At 42.2% G+C, this 21371-nt stretch overlaps 1 protein-coding gene across 1 annotated transcript; it reads left to right on the plus strand.

Annotated features, from left to right (window-relative positions):
* The first annotated feature begins 11934 nt into the window (after nucleotides 1–11934).
* On the plus strand, nucleotides 11935–20078 carry drd1b (dopamine receptor D1b). The gene has a single exon (XM_084374052.1). The coding sequence runs from the start codon at nucleotides 13387–13389 to the stop codon at nucleotides 14770–14772; it is 1386 nt and encodes a 461-aa protein (XP_084230178.1). The 5' UTR covers nucleotides 11935–13386; the 3' UTR covers nucleotides 14773–20078.
* The last annotated feature ends 1293 nt before the right edge of the window (nucleotides 20079–21371 follow it).

Here is a 21371-nt window from a genome sequence, read left to right on the forward strand (position 1 = left end):
CTCTTGTTGGAGCATTTGTTTTGCTCTGAATAGCAATTACACACTTCTTACTAAGCAACTGCTTGTCGGAGAGAAAAGCTAGCACGCTTGCTTCTGTGCCCTTGGGCGCGTTTCCACTCGCGGTGACTTTGTAATCATGAAGACAAGTGGATGCTATTGATTTTGAACAAGTCAATTATGAGAAGGCGGAGAGGCACAGAGTTTGGTGGATATAAGCAAGTGAAATGTTAAGGAGGTGGAGGGAAATAATTAATGTGCAGGTCCTGGTTGTGAATGGCTGTAATGAGGTCGTTGAAGTATCCTCTCTGTTTGTGTCTCTGTTTGCCGTTCTATCTTCCTTTTGCTTTCTCTGTACCTTACTGTGTGTGTGCTATTTACAATTAATAACAATGCAATCAAAAATCCACTTAGACTTTATAATGGGCAGCTGCAACTTTTATTAGCTGCAACTAATAAAATGAATCATGGTTATGCTGATTTAGAGAGCCAATTATCAATATTTGCCTAACAATAGAAGTTTCTATTGCCAGTGCTTGCACATTAGCACACCTGAGTCACACGGACCCATTATTTAGCTAATAAGCTGCAGCTGTGCTTATCCCACCAGGACACAGTGTGAAAAGGGTCTGTAAGCCATTCTGTGGTCACACAGCAGGATTGGAAATCTTGTTTGCTTTGAGTGAATAAACTGTCAAATCTTATTCGAACTTCACATTAGCTATATTCATTTCATTCATATTCATACTAGCTATGCATACAAGGGACAAGGTATCTTCATACTAGCTATGCATACAATACAAACATGTTATTTCATAAATATAAAGCTTGATCCAGCTTGACACAGTTAACTTACAAAGAGGGGGGACAAAAATGTTTGTGTTTTTGTTTCAAATGAAAAAAAACTGTGGCATCACTGTGACGTGATGCCACAGTGCATCACATCACGTGATGCCATAAGCTCACATTGTGAAAGAAGCGGCTGTAAAATGGTGCATACATTTTTATGAGCGCTACAACCTTTGCGAAATGACAGAATCAGAATTTGAGCCATTCGGTCCAATATAATTTGGAAAGTCTAGAAGAGCTGCCCGATTAAATTGTTTTATCTCCATTTAAGTTAGCCAGGCGCTCAACTGAAAGTTCGGCGGAAATCTCTAGTGCATGCGCTCTATGGGCCACACAACACAGAAGATTAGGGTATTTTCATACCTGGGAAGTCGAGCTTTTTTTGGCTTCAAAACGATGGACGATGACAGACAGATGGTTCATCCAAACGCCTGTCAAGTTTTTTTTTTAAGGAAATGCCCTTTCCCAGACAGTTTCTAGCGGTGCCTTTCCAGATGTTTTCTGTGTAACAGCACATCTGGAGCGGATCAGCCTGGATACATAAAAATAACACTAAACAAACAAAGATGAATCAAGGAACAGCCCATCATCTGTCAGCCCAGACCTGACCTATAAAGTTTGTCTAAATTTGGACAACCTGGGATTAATGTTAGGTCAAACATGCTCCTGGATACATGGTTGAATTCAAGGCACTGGACAGTAGCCGTCGAGTTGAAGATAAGTCATTTATCCAAGAGGCCTCATTACTTCTGACGATTAAGCCGATGAAGCACTTGAGTTTTATACAGCTCATTATCTTATTTTAACTTTGACTTGAGAGACCAAACAAATATTGTTTTAAGAGATAATGCCAATATCTTAAAAAAAAAAGACATACATCATCTTTGAGAGACACAGAGAGAGCAGAACCAGCACAGAACAGAAGCGTTACTGATGCCTTCCTCCACCTCTCTTCCAATAACAGAGGTCGAGGTGACAAGAGTGACCCCTGGGAAAGAAAGTGATATTGAATGACAGCTTCAGCACACAACCACCAAACACAGGAGTCTAAAGTAAGGTGTATTCTGTCTTAGCAGTGTAACTAATGACATTAATGACATCTCTTTTAATGAAGCGTCCATAAGAGTGTCAGCGGTGTCTCCGTGTGTGACAGTGGTCATTAATTTAATTATTCAGATTTGTGTTTTTCCTACAATGTCAAAAGGCCTTCTGTGAAAAAGGCTGGAAGTGGCGTGACGTAATGGAACGCAGCCATTACTAATGTTGTTAGTGACACCTGAGTTAACGTGTCCTTCATAAGAAAGAGCTATTGCATGGGTGGCCTGACTGCATTATCTCTACGTGCGGCCGAAAAGATTGAAGTTGGTATAATTATGATGATGCACACATCACAAAACAGGGGGAATTACACAGGCACACACACACACACTGCTCCTCAAGCCTTTATGGTACCAACTACAGAGATAGAGCGGGTGAAACAGGCACGAGCACACAGAGTCAGTGAAGGGGGGAGCTGGATCTGGTAATGGGAGATAAATTAGCCTCCCTCTGCTGAGGCGTAGTGGTGTCAGGAGATACACAGCGTCGATGGCACAACAACGGTTAGCAACAAAAGAGCGGAGGGAGATGATGGTGGTGGTGGGATGCAGCAGTACAGAGAAATGAATGTGCTTTGACTGAATCTGCTCTGAAAATGACATGACAGACGTCACAGACAGATTTGCGATAGAAGAACAGTTTTTACCACGAGCCCTGATTGTTAATGTGTTATGGTTTTAGTGTTTTTTAAAAGGTCTCCATTGCTTAGCAGCCGCCGGCCTCCATTTATTTTGGTGCATTGTGAAAATGGACTTGAAATATGCATGAGTAAAGGATTATATCACTGCAAATGTGATCCACTTTACTATGCTTATGGTTTCAGGGTAATTAAAGCCTGAGATGGATGCATTTGGCTTGCACTGCTATTAAATACGCTACAGGTATTAAATAATTACAAACGACCACTTTGATCACACTTTAATTTGACAGAAGTTTGTTTGAAACCTACTTCCAAAACAACTTTCAACCCGGGCGTTTGTCAACATGACATGAGTTTTATGCACTTTTGAGAAACTTATTTTCTACCACAACATGAAGCAGAATGACAGCTGAGCTCACGCTGGATAGGTTTCTTTGAATACTGTTTAACATTTCAATGCTCGCAGACAAAACAGGCTGCAGGCGCCGCTTGGTGAACAGAAATATTGAATGTATCGAGCAGATGCTTCAGGGCGAATTGTTGGAATCACTCGCCTTATTGTTTGTTCCTTCAATCTTATCTCGGCTGCGAAGCTCCGTGTCCCGCTTTGATGGAACCTGTGTGATGGAAAATGAGCTGGTGCGTGAAATCAGCAGAGGTAAAGTTGTCAAGTGAACTCACCCAAGACAGCCTGATAGAAAGGGAGCGATTATTACGGACCACAGAGGTGGCTCTTAGCTGTTCTTTGTGATTTCACTCATTGTGTGAAATAATGTTTGTGTATAGTTATTACTTTTTTATCAGTATCAGAAAGAACACTGATAACACCGACATTTTGTGTTTGTTGTGTTTGTTTGTCAGTGCCTGCAGTGCCATTAATAAGAAATATTAAGACACACATACGATGTATTTATATTGCTTTCAATCTTTTGCAAATATTGAAGCGACCTGGTAACACTTGAACATGCACATTTAATGGAGGTGACAAGTAAGTCATGTTATATTAGGGATGCATGATATGTTTATTCAGATGATAACCATTTATTAACTGCTCCTCATAGACGATACAGATAACTGATATCTTCACATTTCTATATCCTAAAAATAATAAATTTCATCTTCTTCTGCTTCTTGTTCTTGTTCTTTTTCTTCTTATCTGTCTTTATTAACTGATTGCCACCAAACCAACTTTTAAGGTGCGTACTGTCACCTACTGTGTCGCAGTGTGTAAGCTGCGCTTGGTAAGTTTATGAAATCAATTCGGCTTCGTATCATTAACTCTATTTATTGGCCATATTTCACTGATACTGTTAAATAGCTAGTAATATAAATTTCCAAATATCAGGCTGATAACTAACTGCATGGACAGCCGACGTTAACATGAACAAACACATTTATTTGGGATACTGTCAACACCAATCACAGATACAACCAACATGTATTTAGTCATATTTTACAGCCGAGACCCTAAAACAGAAGTAACGCATCGTTTTCTGTGGCAAGCATCTGAAACAGGGCCGAATTTAAAAACTATGCCCGTGAGTAATTCTTATGAATGTTAAAAGGTATCAAGGTGATACAACTGTTAATTCTAAGAATAAGTAACTAAACTATTAGCAGAAAACAAAACTATACTAACAGCAGTGGCAGCGATGGGGGGTGATCGCCTCCCTACAACCCACCTGAGTCCACCACTGAAATACAGTATGCACTAACGTCACTCACTGCAGAGAACATCTTTCATTGTAGTTATGAGAAGACTCTTCCTACTAACAGTTGAAGATAATGTTCCTCTGGCACGGTTCCTTACACTTTCATATTCCTCTGTAGCATTAAATTACCATCTGTTTGTCATAATCTCTCTTGCACGCATTCATTCTTTCACAGCGAGGAAATACGTTCCTCTCACGTTTCAGGCGCTTCACAGCACATATGTGCACATATTCAAGTGATTACAATGATTTAGAGAGACTTCAGATCACTGCTGATTATGATGATTATTGGAGTTTGTGAAACCGGGCTGTCAGCCTGCTAACATCTAACATGATTCATCATATTAGATGTTAATGGTATGATGTCACTCTTTGTATCCACCATCCAGTTTACATTACAATTTATTGGCATTTTTTTCAGTGATTTTTCCCACATATGTGTTTGCTACTCGTATCAATCTTACAGAGCATGCAGGTGTTGACAGTTCCTCTGACGCTTTATTAAAGACAATACTCCGGGACATCACAGTGACAGCTGCATTGATGAAAGTCTGGCTTTCACAGAAGTGGATAAAAACAGCTGTATTGATGTCTTTCTGAGTGATGTTTTGATCATCAGAGCCCAGTTAGGTTTCTTCCCTGGAGTCAACAACAATGCTCTCATTCAGACGTTGATGGATGAATCCATAGTGATGACAGGTTCACTTAAATATCGTCAGGTTGCTGATGCAAATAAAACTGAATAGCTGGTTGCTGACCGCTTATTTTCCACATGCAGTTTATCTCATGTAATTAAACGTGTTATTTTAAATCCAGTGCAGGGTTGGAAGTAGTTGTGAGAAGTCTGTGTTTATTTGATTTAACAGTAGTTGATCCCATTCTGAATCTGAATGTGAGATCAAGGTTTGGCTCGCTCACTTTTCCAGCAGAATCCGCTTGAGTTTAGAGCTGTCAACTTATTTTGAAGTAATCCTGAGCCTTTTATTTATTTATTTATTTTTTTCAAACTTCTTGGATTCATTCATCTGTATGTGTGTCAGCCTCTCCCATTCCAAAGCTGATTTGCTCATCCAGCTACCAGACCACGCTCCCAAATGGAGCAATTATTCTCTCTCTGTCACACTTCCAGCTCCTAACAGCACAAGTCGCTTCCGTTTTGTTATTGTAATAAACTATCATCCGGGATAATCATCTTTGGAAAAGTTTTTCTCACTCCGTGTCATTTCCAATTCAGCATTTTTCCATGAAATGACTGCTCATTATACCCGGCAGCTTCTCCTACCCAGCCTCCTGAGCTGAGAGGCACAGACTTTCCGCTTGCCAGCTTGTACAGTCATCCTTATTAGAAAGAAACACATTAAGCTCGTTGAGAAGGTTTCATTAAAACAGGGTGTTAATATGCTTCATTCATCATCCTTTTCTGTGTAATGTCTTGTTTCACGCCGCTGCACGCTCCGTCATTACTGCTGCCACACACACGGCACCTAAAGCAGAGCGCCTCCCCAGCTCTGAGTTAAGCGATGTTAAACTTCGCGTGTTAATTCTGCAGCAGGATGTAAGCCGCACTGTTTCGGATTTGAAGCTGTGCGCGCTTAAGCTGAGTTGTAAAGCCTTTTGTGATAAAAAAGGACGCAATACTTTGTGAAGTGTCTGGTGGGAGCAGTCCTGCTGTATGGTGTTATGTGACGGATGAGAGAGAAAGCAGTGACTGATAAAATTTGGCACACAGAAATGAATTAACTTCCTTTAGCTGTTGAAGAAGGATGTGAAATGTTCAAACAATCTCAAAACAGGTGGTGGTATCCTGCCAGGCTGCCACAGCAAGATGAAAATGCACTTCCTCGGCTGACCCTCTGTTGAAATCTACAAGCATACTGTATGTCTTACAGGACATCGCTGAGACAAATGGATTGAAGAGTGTAAACAAACAAGTCCATGGTGGAGAAAAAAATGCTGCGTAAGTGCCCTCTTGGATGCCCCTATGGTAGATAAAACATGATTAAGTGCCCTCCGGGGTGCCCTTCCAGTGTCCTCATTCACGCTGGTGCCCCCGCCGGATTCAGCTGGTGCCCTTTTTATTGTTTTTTTCCACCCCTGTCCCTCAAACATCCACCACTGAAACAGACACTGGCATATTTTAGCCAAGTCAAGTCTACATAATTCAATCTCTTTGTGCTTGGGACGCGACAATCAAATATGTAAATAAAGTAGTGCCATTAGGAGGGGTCCCCCTGGCTTTTAAAGATTTCCTGGCTGAAAAGACGAAGAGGTTTGGAAAATAAAATATCTTTTGGGACATAAAGCAACAGCATGTGGAAATTGGCATTTTCCCAGGTCAGATGTAATGTAGGTGCTAACTACAAACAGATCTCATTGCACATGTAACGCTGTGATCCTACCCTCTCACTGAGGTGACATAGAGCAAAAACAAGTGACAGAGGGGCAGAGTGGCTGTGACAGAGACACCATTCACCCTGTTACAAGACAGCGTACCAGCAAATTGATTTTCAAACTGTTATTTTAAGGTTGAAAAGGTAACATAATGCTGCTCTAAACACAATCGAATTAGACATTTGAAAGATAGAAAATTCTCCTGTTTCTGTAGCACGTGAGAACAAACTGTCCAGGGGGCTGAACAAGAGAAAAAAGTACAGTCTGATCAAATTTCGCAGCAATGCATTCAGGTAGGCTGTATTCCTGAGTACTTTGCACAAGCTCAAAATAACGATGCTTTTTGAACTGTGCAGAAAGCAAAGCAGGAAAATCTTTGCAAGGCGCTTTTTATATTGACAAAGCTGTCTGCTATGTCAAAGAATAATGTCACTAAATGTAGATAGATAGATAGATAGGTGTGTGTGTGTGTGTGTGTGTGTGAGTGTGTGTGTGTGTGTGTGTATGTGTGCGTGTGCGTGTGCGTGTGCGTGCGTGCAATATATTTAGAGATTAACCTTTTGCACGCACGGTGCCTCCATTTCTTTATAAACCTACTTTATCAAATGGAACTGCCGACAGATGGTCCAAACATCATCAACTGAACTGATTCTTTTATCCTCTGCAACAAAGGAGCAGAGAAGAGCGAATGAAAGAAAGAAAGGGAGATAAAACCATGAGCGCTTGGCAGCGTATGTGTGTACACGCATAACTGGAAATTCTCTGCAATATGTACAGCGCAGAAATTAAAGACGTAGGTACCACATCATGTAAAAAGTTCCACCCAAGTTAAGGAAAGATATGAAACTTATGATGGTCCTCAGAGCTAAAGGCAATGCGAGTTAAATAAATGCAAAGAGACAGAAGCAAATAAAAAATAACATCTTCACCAATTTCACATCACTAAGCAGCATTTATAAAAAACGATGCAATAGATAAAACAACTAAAAGTAGAAACGCTGCTACAACAACAGAAACTCTTTACAGGGGACGCTAAAAAGTTATTAACACAACTTGGACACACTTGTTGTTGCTTATGTTTGTGACTCATGACGTTACTGAAGTTATATATCATCTCTTGACTTTTACACGCTTTCACATCTGTCCCTATTATCTTGTGCAGTGTAAATAAATAGGCTCTGAGGGAATTCAAGCATTGCACCAATTAAGGGCCTCAATGAGATCAGCTTCGTAGCAGCAATAAGCTTCTATCACACACTGCAAAGAGCAGCGAATGCATGTAATGCCGCACACACATGCATGAAGGTCATAGGTTTTCATTACATTGCTTAAGATTACCACAATGAATCCAATTAAGTTGTTGTTGAATGTCATGACAGCTGTTGTGTGTCTGTCTGTCTGTGTGTGTGTGTGTGTGTGTGTGTGTGTGTGTGTGTGTGAGATGGTGAATCTCAGAAGTGGGATTAGCGCACATTTCCTTCATGCTGGGTGTTTGGTGGCGAGAGGCTCCACAACAACAACAACCTGGGAGCTGATGGATGTCACACTGACAAAGAGGATTTGGAGGAGAGAGGACATGAGAGAGAGAGAGAGAGAAAGAGAGAGTGTGTGTGGGATTATTCTCATCTTCCCCCTTTCTCCCCTTTTTTTTTTTTTTTACCTCTCACTCATAAACACACACAGAAGACGCTCCATGCCCTGTGACATGTCAGTAAAATATTTGAAAGCATGACTCAGTGATGTCTGACAGTTAATGTTTTAATACTTTTCTGTGGTCATATCACAGAGAATAATCTAATGCTGTTGACAGGCTTGAAAGATGGTTTGTAATCTTGCAGCGTTCGGCCCAGATGGAAATCTTATCAATTTCCTCTCATATTTTATTATCGCTGTTTGCTGTAAATGACATTTGTCGCTCTGCGCCGACCTGATCAGCAGGATAAAGGTTGCCAATGTACGTTTCTGCAAACCATTGAAACTTAACAATTCTTTATGTTCTTTATATTTCAATTTCATCTTGTGACAGTATTGTGCTTATGATCTGATAAGGTTTAGGCACACAGATCTCTTGGTTTGGGTTAGGAAGAGATCATGTTCACCTGACTTTGTTGACCGATGCCAAAAAGCTTCTGACTGTAGTTTTGGTTGTTTTGCTCTCTTGACTTTGGTCATAGATCACAGCCACCCTAATGATCATTTTACCCTATAAGTCCAAAACTAAGTTATGTAAATGACCATATCATGGATACAGCTGATTGGATACACACATTGACTTTAATACACCCTGCTGGTACCACTTTATTTTACTTGATTTTATAAAAGGTCAATTCGCAGCATTTTCACACACTAAGGCTGACTGTAAAAATATTTCCTCTCCTGTTCTGTATCCCAGGATGCCAAGTATTGACTGTGGTTTTAAGGTAATTGCCCTAGAAGAAAAACTAGGCTCCTGCTAATGAGAAATGAACACTCCCTCTGGTAAATGTCATTAAAAAGCTATCATTTTAATTGGTTTCTACGTTAACTGCTGTGAATTTACAGCACCAGATTTGAATTGCAAATGAAGGCAGCCACCCAACATTTGGTAGATGCGCTCCCTCAAATATGTTGTTACTCAAACAAAGCTTTGTTTTAATCTAAGGAACTGGCTTCAGAGCATGAATACCAACACAACGCTCGTCTGTGTGCTGCTGAGTGATGCAGCTTGGCTTCACACATTCCTCCTGGCAGCAGTTATCCTTTATGATGACGCTAATTTAAATGTATGTGCGCGTAGATCGCTGCTGTCTGAGCCTTATTCAATATTAAAGTGTGTTATGAAACTTATGTTGGGTGCCAAAAATTAATCTTTGAGTTGTCCCCGACAGCCGTAAATCTTTGGCATTTCCATATTGGCTTGAAAGGCTTGTTTGTTGCTTGTGGACATATTTTTAAAATTGGATGAGGCTGAGTCCTTGAAGATTAAATAACAGCACTTTTACCCCCACAGAGATCAGCATGTGCCATACAAGCACGGTGAGAAATCACCTTTCCGGAGAGTTTTCTGGTTGTCATCTCCAATTCATTGCCCGTAGGAATAACTTTGGGTCGGCAGAAAGGCAAATAGAGATACTTGATTAACTTCCTGTCAGCAGGTGAGCTGTTGCGCGCTGTCTGGGCATCATGTAAAGTTTATTAACACCGGTTTCCAATCAATCCAGCAGACCCTTAGGGGCTTACTTGAAGTGCATCTCAAAGAAAGGACATTCAATTCATCATTGAGACTTATTCTGATGTTCATTTTGACAACAAAATGGTTTGAGTTTGTTGTTTTTCACTTTTCTTTCTGTATGCAACCGCATAAAGACAAAAAACCAAACAGCAGCCCAGTTGCCAGAATAAAATGTTGGCATTGTGTGTTTCTACAAACCATGGATACAGTACATTCAATTTGTGCATGTCACATCAACATTTCTATGTGACATGTGACTTTCATGTCCGGAGGAGGAGGGGATGGCGTTTGGCTTGACAGCTAGATGAGACAGCTGCTAAGCCAGAGACCACTGTTCAAGACTGTTTGAGTGTTTCAGCATTCGTAAGCGTCAAACCACTGGATATTTGGAGAAAAACAAGGTGTGTTATAGGAGACCTCGGGACATTTGCAGCCATGTGTGCCAAAGGAGACTTTTTAAACTAAACCATTATGTTTTCCTACTAGAGCATAAGCACAGTGTTGTGACAAGAGAGGAATAGAATATTGAACCAAAACAAACGTAAAGTTGCAACATTAAGAAATGCAAAGTTTGGCATTAGCTGTGGTTTGCAAAAAATGTACATTGCCAACACTTATTCTGGTGATGGGGTTGCAAATGGGACAGTAACACATCTATACGTCCATGTTCAGAAAGACTGACTGGAAAATTAAGCGTCTGGCCTCTGACATGCACGTGGCAAAAAGTCATCCCCAAAACACATTTCTCTCTGTTTCTATTGTACTCTATCCTGCTGTATTCTACTCTATTCTTTTTTGTTTGCTTTTTGGAGCAGACATAAATTACCCTGCATGGCTGGTTGTGTGTGCGTGTGTGAGCGAGCGGGCGAGCGAGTCCGTGTGTGCGTTAGTGTGTGTGTGACGTGGTCTTGGTTTGAACTTTGTCGGCTGCACGCACACCCTGGCTCTGTGCTACAGGGAAATGTGGGCGTTGTGTCTGCCAGGCCTCTTACACTTGGCTTGTCTACATGCATTACTCACACACACAAACACACACACAGGCAGAAATGCATGTGTACACATCTACAAACACACACGTACGGGGATGCACAGTCATAGATGCACACATGCAAAGTCAGACCCACATGCATGACATGAGTCACACACACACACACACACACACACACACACACATGGGGACAGAGTCCATTGAGGATTTCATCCAGCTAAATAGTTAATATGCAAACTGGCCAGGCCTGCCAGGCTGCTAGCGGCATGATAACATTAGCCTCCAAAAGGCAAACACACACACACACACACACACACACACACACACACACACACACACTGTCTCTCTTACTTCATGGGTCTTCCTGCTGCAGCGTGGCTCATGGGACTCTAATCTAATTCAGAGTTGTTCAGTCATGTTTATTGAGGTGACGTTAATGCAACAGCGCTTCAGCTCACTCTCCCTGCTCTACTCTCATCTCCCACAATCTTGCATCCAGTAGATGGCCTCATTGTGCCTCTGCCTGCATGCCTGCTGGCTACAAGTTCATGTCAGGACAGTGAGGCACCTTAATTTTTTTAGCTCCTCTTTTTTTCTTTTTTTTTTTGTGGGGTGGGGGACTTTACAGCAGTGATATTATTGGAGTTTTTGTCAGTGCAGGTCAAGTCTAAAAAAAAGTGCAAGCAGATTAAAGTAATGGCATCATTTTCATTAGGCCTACTGTGACAATATAACAGTGATTTTTCATATTGGTGAATGAGAAAGTCACCAAAATCTGACAGCAACCAGGTGTCAGATGGCGCAATTTCAGAAGCAAAGAACAAATAATAGTAATTTATCACCTAAAGGTTGATGAGATGTGCTCTGTGCAGTGTGGATTTGGGTGGCTTTACCCTCCACAGCCTCCCTGGATAGATGGAGCAGTTGTGGCAAACACCGTGGCGCACAGCAGCAGGCAGCAGCTGAGCGGAGAGAGAGGAGCGCGCATGAAAAACGGTCTTGGAGAGACCAGAGTCATTCCCATCACTCTCTGCCGGCCAGTCAGACCGCACACAACATCACAGGGTGACTGGATGTTGCACAACGGAGGCTGACCCCGAAAAAGAAAAGCATTAGGAGCGATAAAACACCTGAGGACCGTCGCAACAGGGGAGCGTGACTGACTTTACCCCATGGAGGAGAGCGCAGAGAGGGTGAGCCCCGTCTCCTTCACTTGGTACCAAGATACAAGTTGGATGTATGAAGGAGAGATGTAGATTTTTTTTTTTTTATTGTTTTGGTGGACTGAATATTTTCACGAGTTGATTTTTGGATTCAATTCTTTTCCAAGCCAACCCAAGACGTCACCGCGGCACCCGGAGCTGTCCACATCCAGAGAGCGGGTGCGCACGCTGTCTGAAGAATAAGACAATAAAGCTTTCATTTTAAAGATTTGCACTGCCAGGCAGGATTTAGGTGGGTCGCCCAAATAACTCATGAATGTCTGTTTGAAAGCCGAGCGCTCGTTTTGCTGCGTCCGCACAAATGCGCACGCAAACTAAACCAAACGCAAAAGAAAAAGAAGAGAAACGACCTCGCATCTGGATTACAGCGACATGTCAGCATAAAAAAGAACATTTTATTGATGTGCTTTCCCTCAATGCGATGAATTAGACGTTTAAGATGTATCTCTGATATCAAAAGTGGACTCTGGAGGACTTTTGAATGCCGTTTTCAGCCTAATTTTTTTTTTTTTTTGGCTCACCGCTCAGGTGGAAATGTTGGCTGGAGGCTGTGCCATGCACTGACAGGGAGCTGCGTTCAAAGACATAATAAATTAAACAAATAGATAAAACACCTAGCAGCCAGGGGTGGATCAACGTCGATACAGGCACCGATATAATCACACGGACACGCCTCGAGGATCATTAAACAAATCAGATAAACGCAGCGCGAAAACCATCAATAGAAGTTATTGATGAGGTGGTATATAAGGCTAATGATTGGCCAAGCCTCTGTTTACTCAGCTCGCCAACAATACAGCCTGAAACTTTTGCTGAGGGCTTGACAGCAGAGGCACACAGCTAGAGGAGAGCGAGGACTTTATTTTTCATTTAATTTTCACTGCTGCTTTTCATGACCAAGGTGCTGATTGGAAAAAAAAAAACCTCACTGCAAACAACAGCTGGAATATTCCTCCTCCTCCTCTTCCAACTAGAATGTCTGCTGCCTGTGCTGCAGGAATTCAAGAACCAGACATTTCTTTGCTGCCAGAGATCTTTTTGAAATATTTATAGCAGCTCTCGTGCAGGGATGGTGCTTGTGACAAGGAGCCTATGGATGACCCAGTCCGTGGGAGAGCTGGTGCCGAGACAGTTGACCTCTCCACCAGCCACGCCGTCCGCCTAAAACCCATCCCCAGAGAGGCACCGCTGCTGCAGGCTGGGGATGTGATGGGGTGACTGTTGACACCCCCCTCACCCACCCCCTCTCTCACTTTATTAGCAGTGTAATATAAACAATGGATCAGAATTTCTCAACGGTTCGAGATGGAAAGCAGCTGCTACCGGAGAGAGACTCGTCCAAGCGCGTGCTGACGGGATGCTTCCTCTCCCTCCTCATCTTCACCACGCTGCTAGGCAACACGCTCGTGTGCGTCGCCGTCACCAAGTTCCGACACCTGAGGTCGAAGGTCACCAACTTCTTCGTCATCTCCCTGGCCATCTCCGACCTGCTGGTAGCGATCTTGGTCATGCCGTGGAAGGCGGCGACCGAGATCGTGGGGTTTTGGCCGTTTGGCGCGTTCTGCAACGTATGGGTGGCGTTTGACATCATGTGCTCCACCGCCTCCATCTTGAACCTGTGTGTGATTAGTGTCGACCGTTACTGGGCCATCTCGAGCCCGTTCCGCTATGAACGCAAGATGACACCTAAAGTGGCATGTCTAATGATCAGCGTGGCCTGGACCCTGTCCGTCCTCATCTCCTTCATCCCTGTTCAACTTAACTGGCACAAAGCTCAGGCCACAGGCTACGCAGAGCTTAATGGAACATACACCGGTGAGCTGCCCGATGACAACTGCGACTCTAGCCTTAACAGGACCTACGCCATCTCCTCCTCCCTTATCAGCTTCTACATACCCGTGGCGATCATGATCGTCACCTACACCCGGATCTACCGCATCGCCCAGAAGCAGATACGGAGAATATCTGCCCTGGAGCGGGCAGCAGAGAGTGCCAAAAACCGTCACAGCAGCATGGGGAATACATCGAACATGGAGAGCGAGAGCTCATTCAAAATGTCGTTCAAACGAGAAACCAAAGTCTTAAAGACGCTCTCGGTCATCATGGGAGTGTTTGTGTGCTGCTGGTTGCCCTTCTTCATCCTTAACTGCATGGTTCCGTTCTGCGAGCCGGACGGTGCGCAGGACTTCCCCTGCTCCATCAGCTCCACCACCTTCGACGTGTTCGTCTGGTTTGGCTGGGCAAACTCGTCGCTCAACCCCATCATCTATGCCTTCAACGCCGACTTCCGCAAGGCCTTCTCCATCCTCTTGGGCTGCCACAAGCTCTGCCCGGGGAGCAACGCCATCGAGATCGTCAGTATAAACAACAACATGGGTGCCCCTACCTCGAACCCCAACTGTCAGTATCAGCCCAAGAGTCACATCCCAAAGGAGGGCAACCATTCAGCCAGCTACGTGATCCCCCACAGCATCCTGTGTCAGGAGGAGGAGTTGCAGAAGAAGGACGGATGCGGCGGGGAGGTCGAGGTGGGGATGGTAAACAATGCCCTGGAGAAACTCTCCCCAGCCATCTCTGGGAATTTAGACAGCGATACTGAGGTCACGCTGGAAAAGATCAATCCCATCACGCAGAACGGACAGCATAAAGCAGTGTCATGTTGAGAAAAGGCGGATCGGATGTACGCACAAGGGGCAGAAAAGCTTTCACAGAGGGACAGCAAAAGAACAAAAGAGACAGACATCTTAAAGAACATGCCTGACAGGGAAACAGAGAGTGGGATATACGGGACCTTAAGACTGTCGACACAAATCTACATGGAAAAACCTACAGAATGTTTAAAAGTAAAGGCACTTTATCCTGGATATAACTATCTGCAAAATACGTTCAGCATTTATTGATGAAATTGACACATTTGATGATAAATGTTGATAATGTGAATATTAAAGCAGAACACTAGCTACGTGCACATGTATACTTTTTTTTACATTTACAAAGATGTATACATCTGCATTTGTATACTGTACAGTGCTGACACGATCCTGCAAGGACTTCAACACAGTATATACAGTGGAGGAAGATGTAGTAACTATTAGCAAAATGTCTTGTAGGTAGGCGCTTTGTATGTGTTTCATGGGAGAGAGAACAATGTGGCTTTATTGGTTTCGGTGCGGTATAATTAGTTTATTGCAGCTAATTCTCTTCAGTACATTTTTTAACGACGGTTTAATTGCAAAATCAAAACAGCAGAGGTGATTAATGTGAGGCGAACCTGCTTTCCAACACCAAAGTATTATGATTCAGACTAAACAGGAAGGGGGCAGATGATGGAGTTCAACACCGTAATCCGAGCTGGCATAGAGATGTTTAATATTTATGACCCCTGTCCCTCAGTACCACCATCCATGTTCTCTTGCAGCATCTCCAGATTCTTATAAAACCTGAAATGTTCGCAGGTCCGACTGATATGTGAGAGAAGAAATCCTCTCCTCTGGTCTACTTTTCCTTCCCTTGTCCCCTTCTATGATCCATCCTCAGTCGTGCCCTCCTGGGACAGATCAGACTGGCTCAACTGAAGTTTCCTCCATTTATTCTCCTCACTCCCTGTTTTCATCAGCTTTGTCTCCCCTCACCACCGCTCCTCAGCAAACCCTCTCTAGGGCCCTGCGGTCTCCTCTCCTTTTTCTATTTCCCTGCTCTCGTTTCCTCAGTCAGCAAAGTCCCTTCCCCTCTCGCGCTGTCTCTATTTCTTCACCATTGTCAACCTCCTCTCTCCTCTCCACCGCTCCCTCAGTCAGCATTGTCCTTGACTCCTGCACCAAACCTTCCTTTTCTGTCTCCTCCCCACGGTCTCCTTTGGCAGTCCTCCATTTTGAGTCTTACTCTAGCCTGCTTGAAGTGGCACTAATGAGTCTATTTTTGGCAAATGGTGTTGGTCAATAATTAAAAAAAGGACGTAAATGTGCGAACTAAAAACTCCCGCACTTGGACAGAGGAGGCAGGGAGGCAGCAGCAGAGTTCACTCAGCTGTGACGCAAGTGACACTTTGTGACCTTTTGCAAACTTGCAGATATCTGATTTTGTAAATTGCTCATGCTGGGAGCCATGCTGTGCTGTAGTAGCGATGTGGGGCATGCGGTGTGACAGTCGCTCTGCTCGCATCGGTGGAGTCCAAAGCCAGACCACCACGATGAGGATTACCTTTGAGATATCAGACATATTTTAATTGCCTCTCCTCTCCCACTAATTTGTTTATGCATGTTAGCATTACAAAATACAAACAAAAGAGGTCAGTCTTTAACAAAAGTGAGTTTTGAGCAAGTCAGTTCTTACTAAAGCTGCATAGACTAGGCAATAAATCAATTAGAAAATTAATCATCAACTATTTGAGCTCTTTTTCCAGCAAAAATGTCAAACATTTGCTGGTTCTAGCTTATTAAATGTAAGAATTTGCTGCCTTTCCTGTTCATTTATGACAGGAAATGAAGAGTTTTGCCAGTTTTGGACTGCTAGTTGGACAAATGAACCAATTTGAAGACGTTAGTTTCAGGTTTTCAGAATTTTATAGATTAAACAGTTAATCATGAAAATAATAAGCAGATTAATCAATAATGACAACATTGGTTCATTGCAGCCCTAGTTCTTACTATGAAATGCTCCTGATGAGTTGCTATTCATTTTATAACACAGGTTTGCTGTAAAATGTCGTTCCAAATATTTTTTAACAATCCTCAGATAGGCCTTTTCAAATTGACATGTTTGTGCCTAGCCCCATTCTTTGCACTGACTGCACTGATATTTTACCGTTACACTGTAAACTTCAAGAGTTGACTTTACTTTGGAAATGTCAGGAAACCGATTACCTCAGAATTACAAAGTAAAGTCGACCACTAAATTTAAGTTGTATGAGCTAAAAAGTTTTAACACCTTAAAATTATTAGTCTGCTTTACTTGGTAATGTTGAGGGAATCGGTTTGTCAGATTTTACGGTGTAGTTTACAAAAGATTAGAGTTTACAAAGGATAATTTCACCTCCAAGTTTGAGTTTGAAGACTAATATTTGATGATGGTAAATTCTGAAAAGTAGTGTGGCAGTTGTAGAGTCATCAAGACAGCTAACGTACTCTATAATGTCTGTTGTACACTGTAAAATCTGACAAAGTGACTGTGCTGAAACCGATTACCGATTAACCGTCAAACTTTTTAGCTCATACAACTTAAATGTAATACTCTACTTTACTTGGTAATTCTGAGGTAATTGTTTCCCTGGCTTTTTTAAAGTAGAGTCAACTTTTAAAGTGTATAATGTACAGCTAAGTTGATCTAAGGTTTGCTAAAACTACGTAAGATTAGCTACCATAAGCTACTGGTCATATCAGACAATGTAAGGCTGTAGCAGCAAAACTACTGAGTGTACATTATTGCTTTTGAATTCAACTATTCATTATAGTGGAAAACTGTGTTTAATAAGTTACAAATTCTTGCTCTAAGTTTGAGTTCAATGTATTTATACATTTATATAACATAAAACATAAGGACAAAGAACGTAAGACTATGAATGTAGGGAGTGGGGTAGTTCATTTGTTATCTCTATCTAATTTAATTTAAAACTGAATTCATTATGCCAAAGTTTTATAGGTTGAATTAGATTAAAGGTGCACTACGTAGTTTTGGGAAAAAAAATTTAATCGGAAGAGAAAGATCTCCAAACTGAAACAAGCTAAACAGACAAACTCTATTTGTTTTCATGACTGAATAAACAAACTGACCTTAAAGGACAACACAATTTGATACTGTTTTACTTTGTTTATATTTGGCGGACCCTGCCACCTTTCTAGCTCCCAACAGGGTTCTGGGGACCTTATTTTCCTCTGAGAACAGCTTGTTTATTCACTTATGGAAAAGATAAATATTTGAGTTTGTATTATTACCTCATTAATATTGCAAATATTACAATCCTGACTACACAGCGCCCCTTTGAATTGCATATTTTTTCAGTGTATAAGTCAATGCAAAGTTAATGCGTGGCACACGTGATTACAGAGCCAGACATACTTAGCTCTATAACCGCAGCCTACGCAGACGCTGCTCTGTTGTGTTCAGTGTTGCCGGGGAAAGAATGCTCAACAGGATGCCTTCTGAGATTGTATGCTGGGCGTCCACCGTGTGCTGTGTGTGTGTCCATGAAGGCGTGAAACTGTTGCGCATCAGGGAAAGGAAGAGCTGATCCAATAGAAAGCAATTGGTCTTGAATGAAGCATTTGATTTTCCTGCTCTGGAAAATCCAATGCTATCTAGATGGCAACAAAGGGGGGGAAAGCTTTTAGCTCAATATGTGGCTCGGCTTGTGTCACAAAAGCCAACTCGGTGTCCTCTCTGCCGCCTCCATGTCCTCGGCTCCTCCTGGCTGCTGCTCCATCAGTTTAAAATGGACATTGATGAGCTGGAGTTTTGATTTTTTTGTTGCGTATTATGAATTAATCATATTTTCCAAGTGCTCAGATTCTATTTTCAAGTGCCAGGACACGTTAAGAACCTCCCTCTTTGCCTCTTGAGTCCTCAACCATATCAGTTCACCCTCCCCTCTCTCTCTTCATCAGTTCCTCTTAATTTACTCCCTAATTATTTCCAAACACAAGCCGGCTCCAACATGCGATAAAACATGAACGGCACATAATTTGCCAGGATTGGACATGGAAGGGAACTGCCTCGGGGGAAGATCCTCCTCGCCCACCCTCTCCCCTCCTTTTTCTCCATCTCTTCCTCTTTTCTCTTGGCTGCCTCTGTCGACTCGATGAGCGTTCCTGATGTTAACACAGATTGAATTTATTATTAAACAGACAGGGCCTACTGTTTCCCTTCTGTAGTTTGAGTCAAAGCGTTGAATCAAAGCTCCACCTGGCTGTTATTATTATTATTATTATATTTTAGTATTGCCAAAATTCAAATTTTTGGCTGAATGTGGCTGTACTGTAGCTGTGATTAAACCAGTGTTTTATAAGCTGAAATTTCGGGGGGTGTGGGTGCTTAAACTGTGTAGAGATTAATCTGCCATTTGTTGTGACATCATTGGCATTTACACGTTTACCAGATGTTTTTCCGTATATGCTGTACGTTCACATTTATAGAGACATACCTCCAGCCGAGAGTTGAAACGATCTCTGCTGTATTGTGGCTCCATGTTAATCCCCCCCACCCCCCCGAGCCCTCACCTTGTCAACTCAGTGAGTCATCTTTGCAGATGCCACTGCTTTGATTTTGGAGAAGGGCGATGTCAGGCAACGGTCCCACGAGCAAAATGTTTTGTTTGATCCGGAGCATTTCCTCCAGGCTGCCCTACAAGTTGCTTTGGGGGAGCTACGGTGACAGTACACGGACTCTCAATCAGTGTAGTAACATGACGTATGACAACTTAAGCAAATCTGACAGCGCAGAATCTCTCCTCTTCCTCCGACGACGCAGCAGACGTCGGGCCAAACAACACTCCCAGGCCCTTGGACTGTGGAGGCGTTTTAACGACCACGTTTCCAGCCGACTTAATGAGGGAGCCCCTACCTCGAAATCGATTCAGTGACAAAGCTTCATGTAAAAAAATAATAAAAACATTAAAAAAAATAAAAATACAGTTTGCAGTATTTAGGGTTGGGGAGTGCAGGGATAGAGTATTGTACAATGATGTTCAAAATGTAGTCGTGATGAACACAAGTGCTTTTTATCTTCAAAAATCCTTAATGTGTGTAGCAGACTTACATGCTGTATGTTTTCTCCAGTGTGGGATTATAATTTACAGTAAGACGCGACAGTCACTGACTATTTATATATTTATTTATTTACATGTTTCTGGTGTTCATTCATGAAAGTGATGTCAAAGATTATAACCCTCAGAATAATTACAGTATTTAGTTTACAGTTTGTACAAAAAAAAAACGTGCCCTTCTTGTAAAATAAACATGTATGTATTTTTTTTTCATCTGTGTTGTGTTTATTTGAGAGATGGGTGATGACGACGACGATGACGAGGGTGAGTGGCGTTGTGCCTTTGACACTGGGTGGCTATTGGAAGATCATGTCGCTGTCGCAGAGGATCGATGGAGATTGATTTTGAACAGTGACGCATATTTTTTTTCCAGCTCCCTGAGCGCGATGTCCTCGCTGTGTTCCTGCCTTCGCCCCGCATTTACATAACCTGACAGCCACTTGACAGTTGACACGTCCTCTTCCTCTGCTCTCTCACTCGCCTCATTTGTTAACTCAAATGTGGGCAAAACAAAAGCAGACAGACTCAAGTGCACATGCAGTTATAGTTGTTAAAACCCACTGTAAGAAAGGAAAAAAATACACATTTGGTAATTAAAGCTGCATATGATTAAAGGAAAAGCCTTTGTAAGAGTCCCCGAACAACTTGCAGTAGCTATCATGTTTTGGAAACAGCCTGCGCTTGTCCCTTTGAGATGCAGACAAAGTTTTTCTGTCTCCTTGGACTGGCAATGAATTTCCTCTCCAAAACTACAAAGTAAGAATTGTAATATTCACAATATTAATGAGGTAATAATATAAACTCATTTATTTTTTCCATAACTGTAGAAAACAAGCTGTTCTCAGAGGAAATAAGGTCCCCAGAACACTGTTTGAAGCTAGAAAGGTGACAGGGTCGGTATGAAACTGTGTTGTCCACTAAGGTCAGTTTGTTTATTAAGTTTATTCAGTCATGAAAATGAAGAGAGTTTGTTTATTTAGTTTTTGTTTAAGTATAAAAGATCAGTCAATGAAGATCTTTCTCTTCTGTTTAAAATGTCTTCCCCAAAACTACATAATGCACCTTTAAATGAAATTGGATTCAGCTCACAGCTACGAGGTTCCCCCCCTTTTTACTTTGCCTCTATAGAGACTTGAAATATGATCAATAATCTCTTTTAAGATCACTTGGTTGGAGCTCGTTTCATCAGCTTTTTTTACCTGAAGGCAAAGCATAAATCAAAATCAGCATGAGCGCTCAGAAAGACTTGACAAACCCTTGAACTCCCAGTTGAACTGTGTAATTGGTTAGTTGCTTCAAAGTGTTGCTTTGGTGAATTCAGCAAGGTGAGAATGAACAGTGAGCAGATTAGAGTGGTGCTTCATCTCATTTCACACATCCGTGCATTTGCTTATACATTAAGTCAGGGTCAATACATCGAGATGGGGAAATGTACCTCAAGGGTGGTCTCACCTATGAAATTTTATTTTTGGCAGGCTACAGTGTGTGTTGATGAAGTCTGGAGAA

The sequence above is a fragment of the Pagrus pagrus genome (assembly GCF_965226575.1).
Source record: "Pagrus pagrus genome assembly, chromosome: 14".
Lineage (NCBI taxonomy): Eukaryota > Metazoa > Chordata > Actinopteri > Spariformes > Sparidae > Pagrus > Pagrus pagrus.

Excerpts from the sequence above, each read along its gene's own strand:
- drd1b (XM_084374052.1), top strand. The coding sequence starts at position 13,387 with ATGGATCAGAATTTCTCAACGGTTCGAGATGGAAAGCAGCTGCTACCG.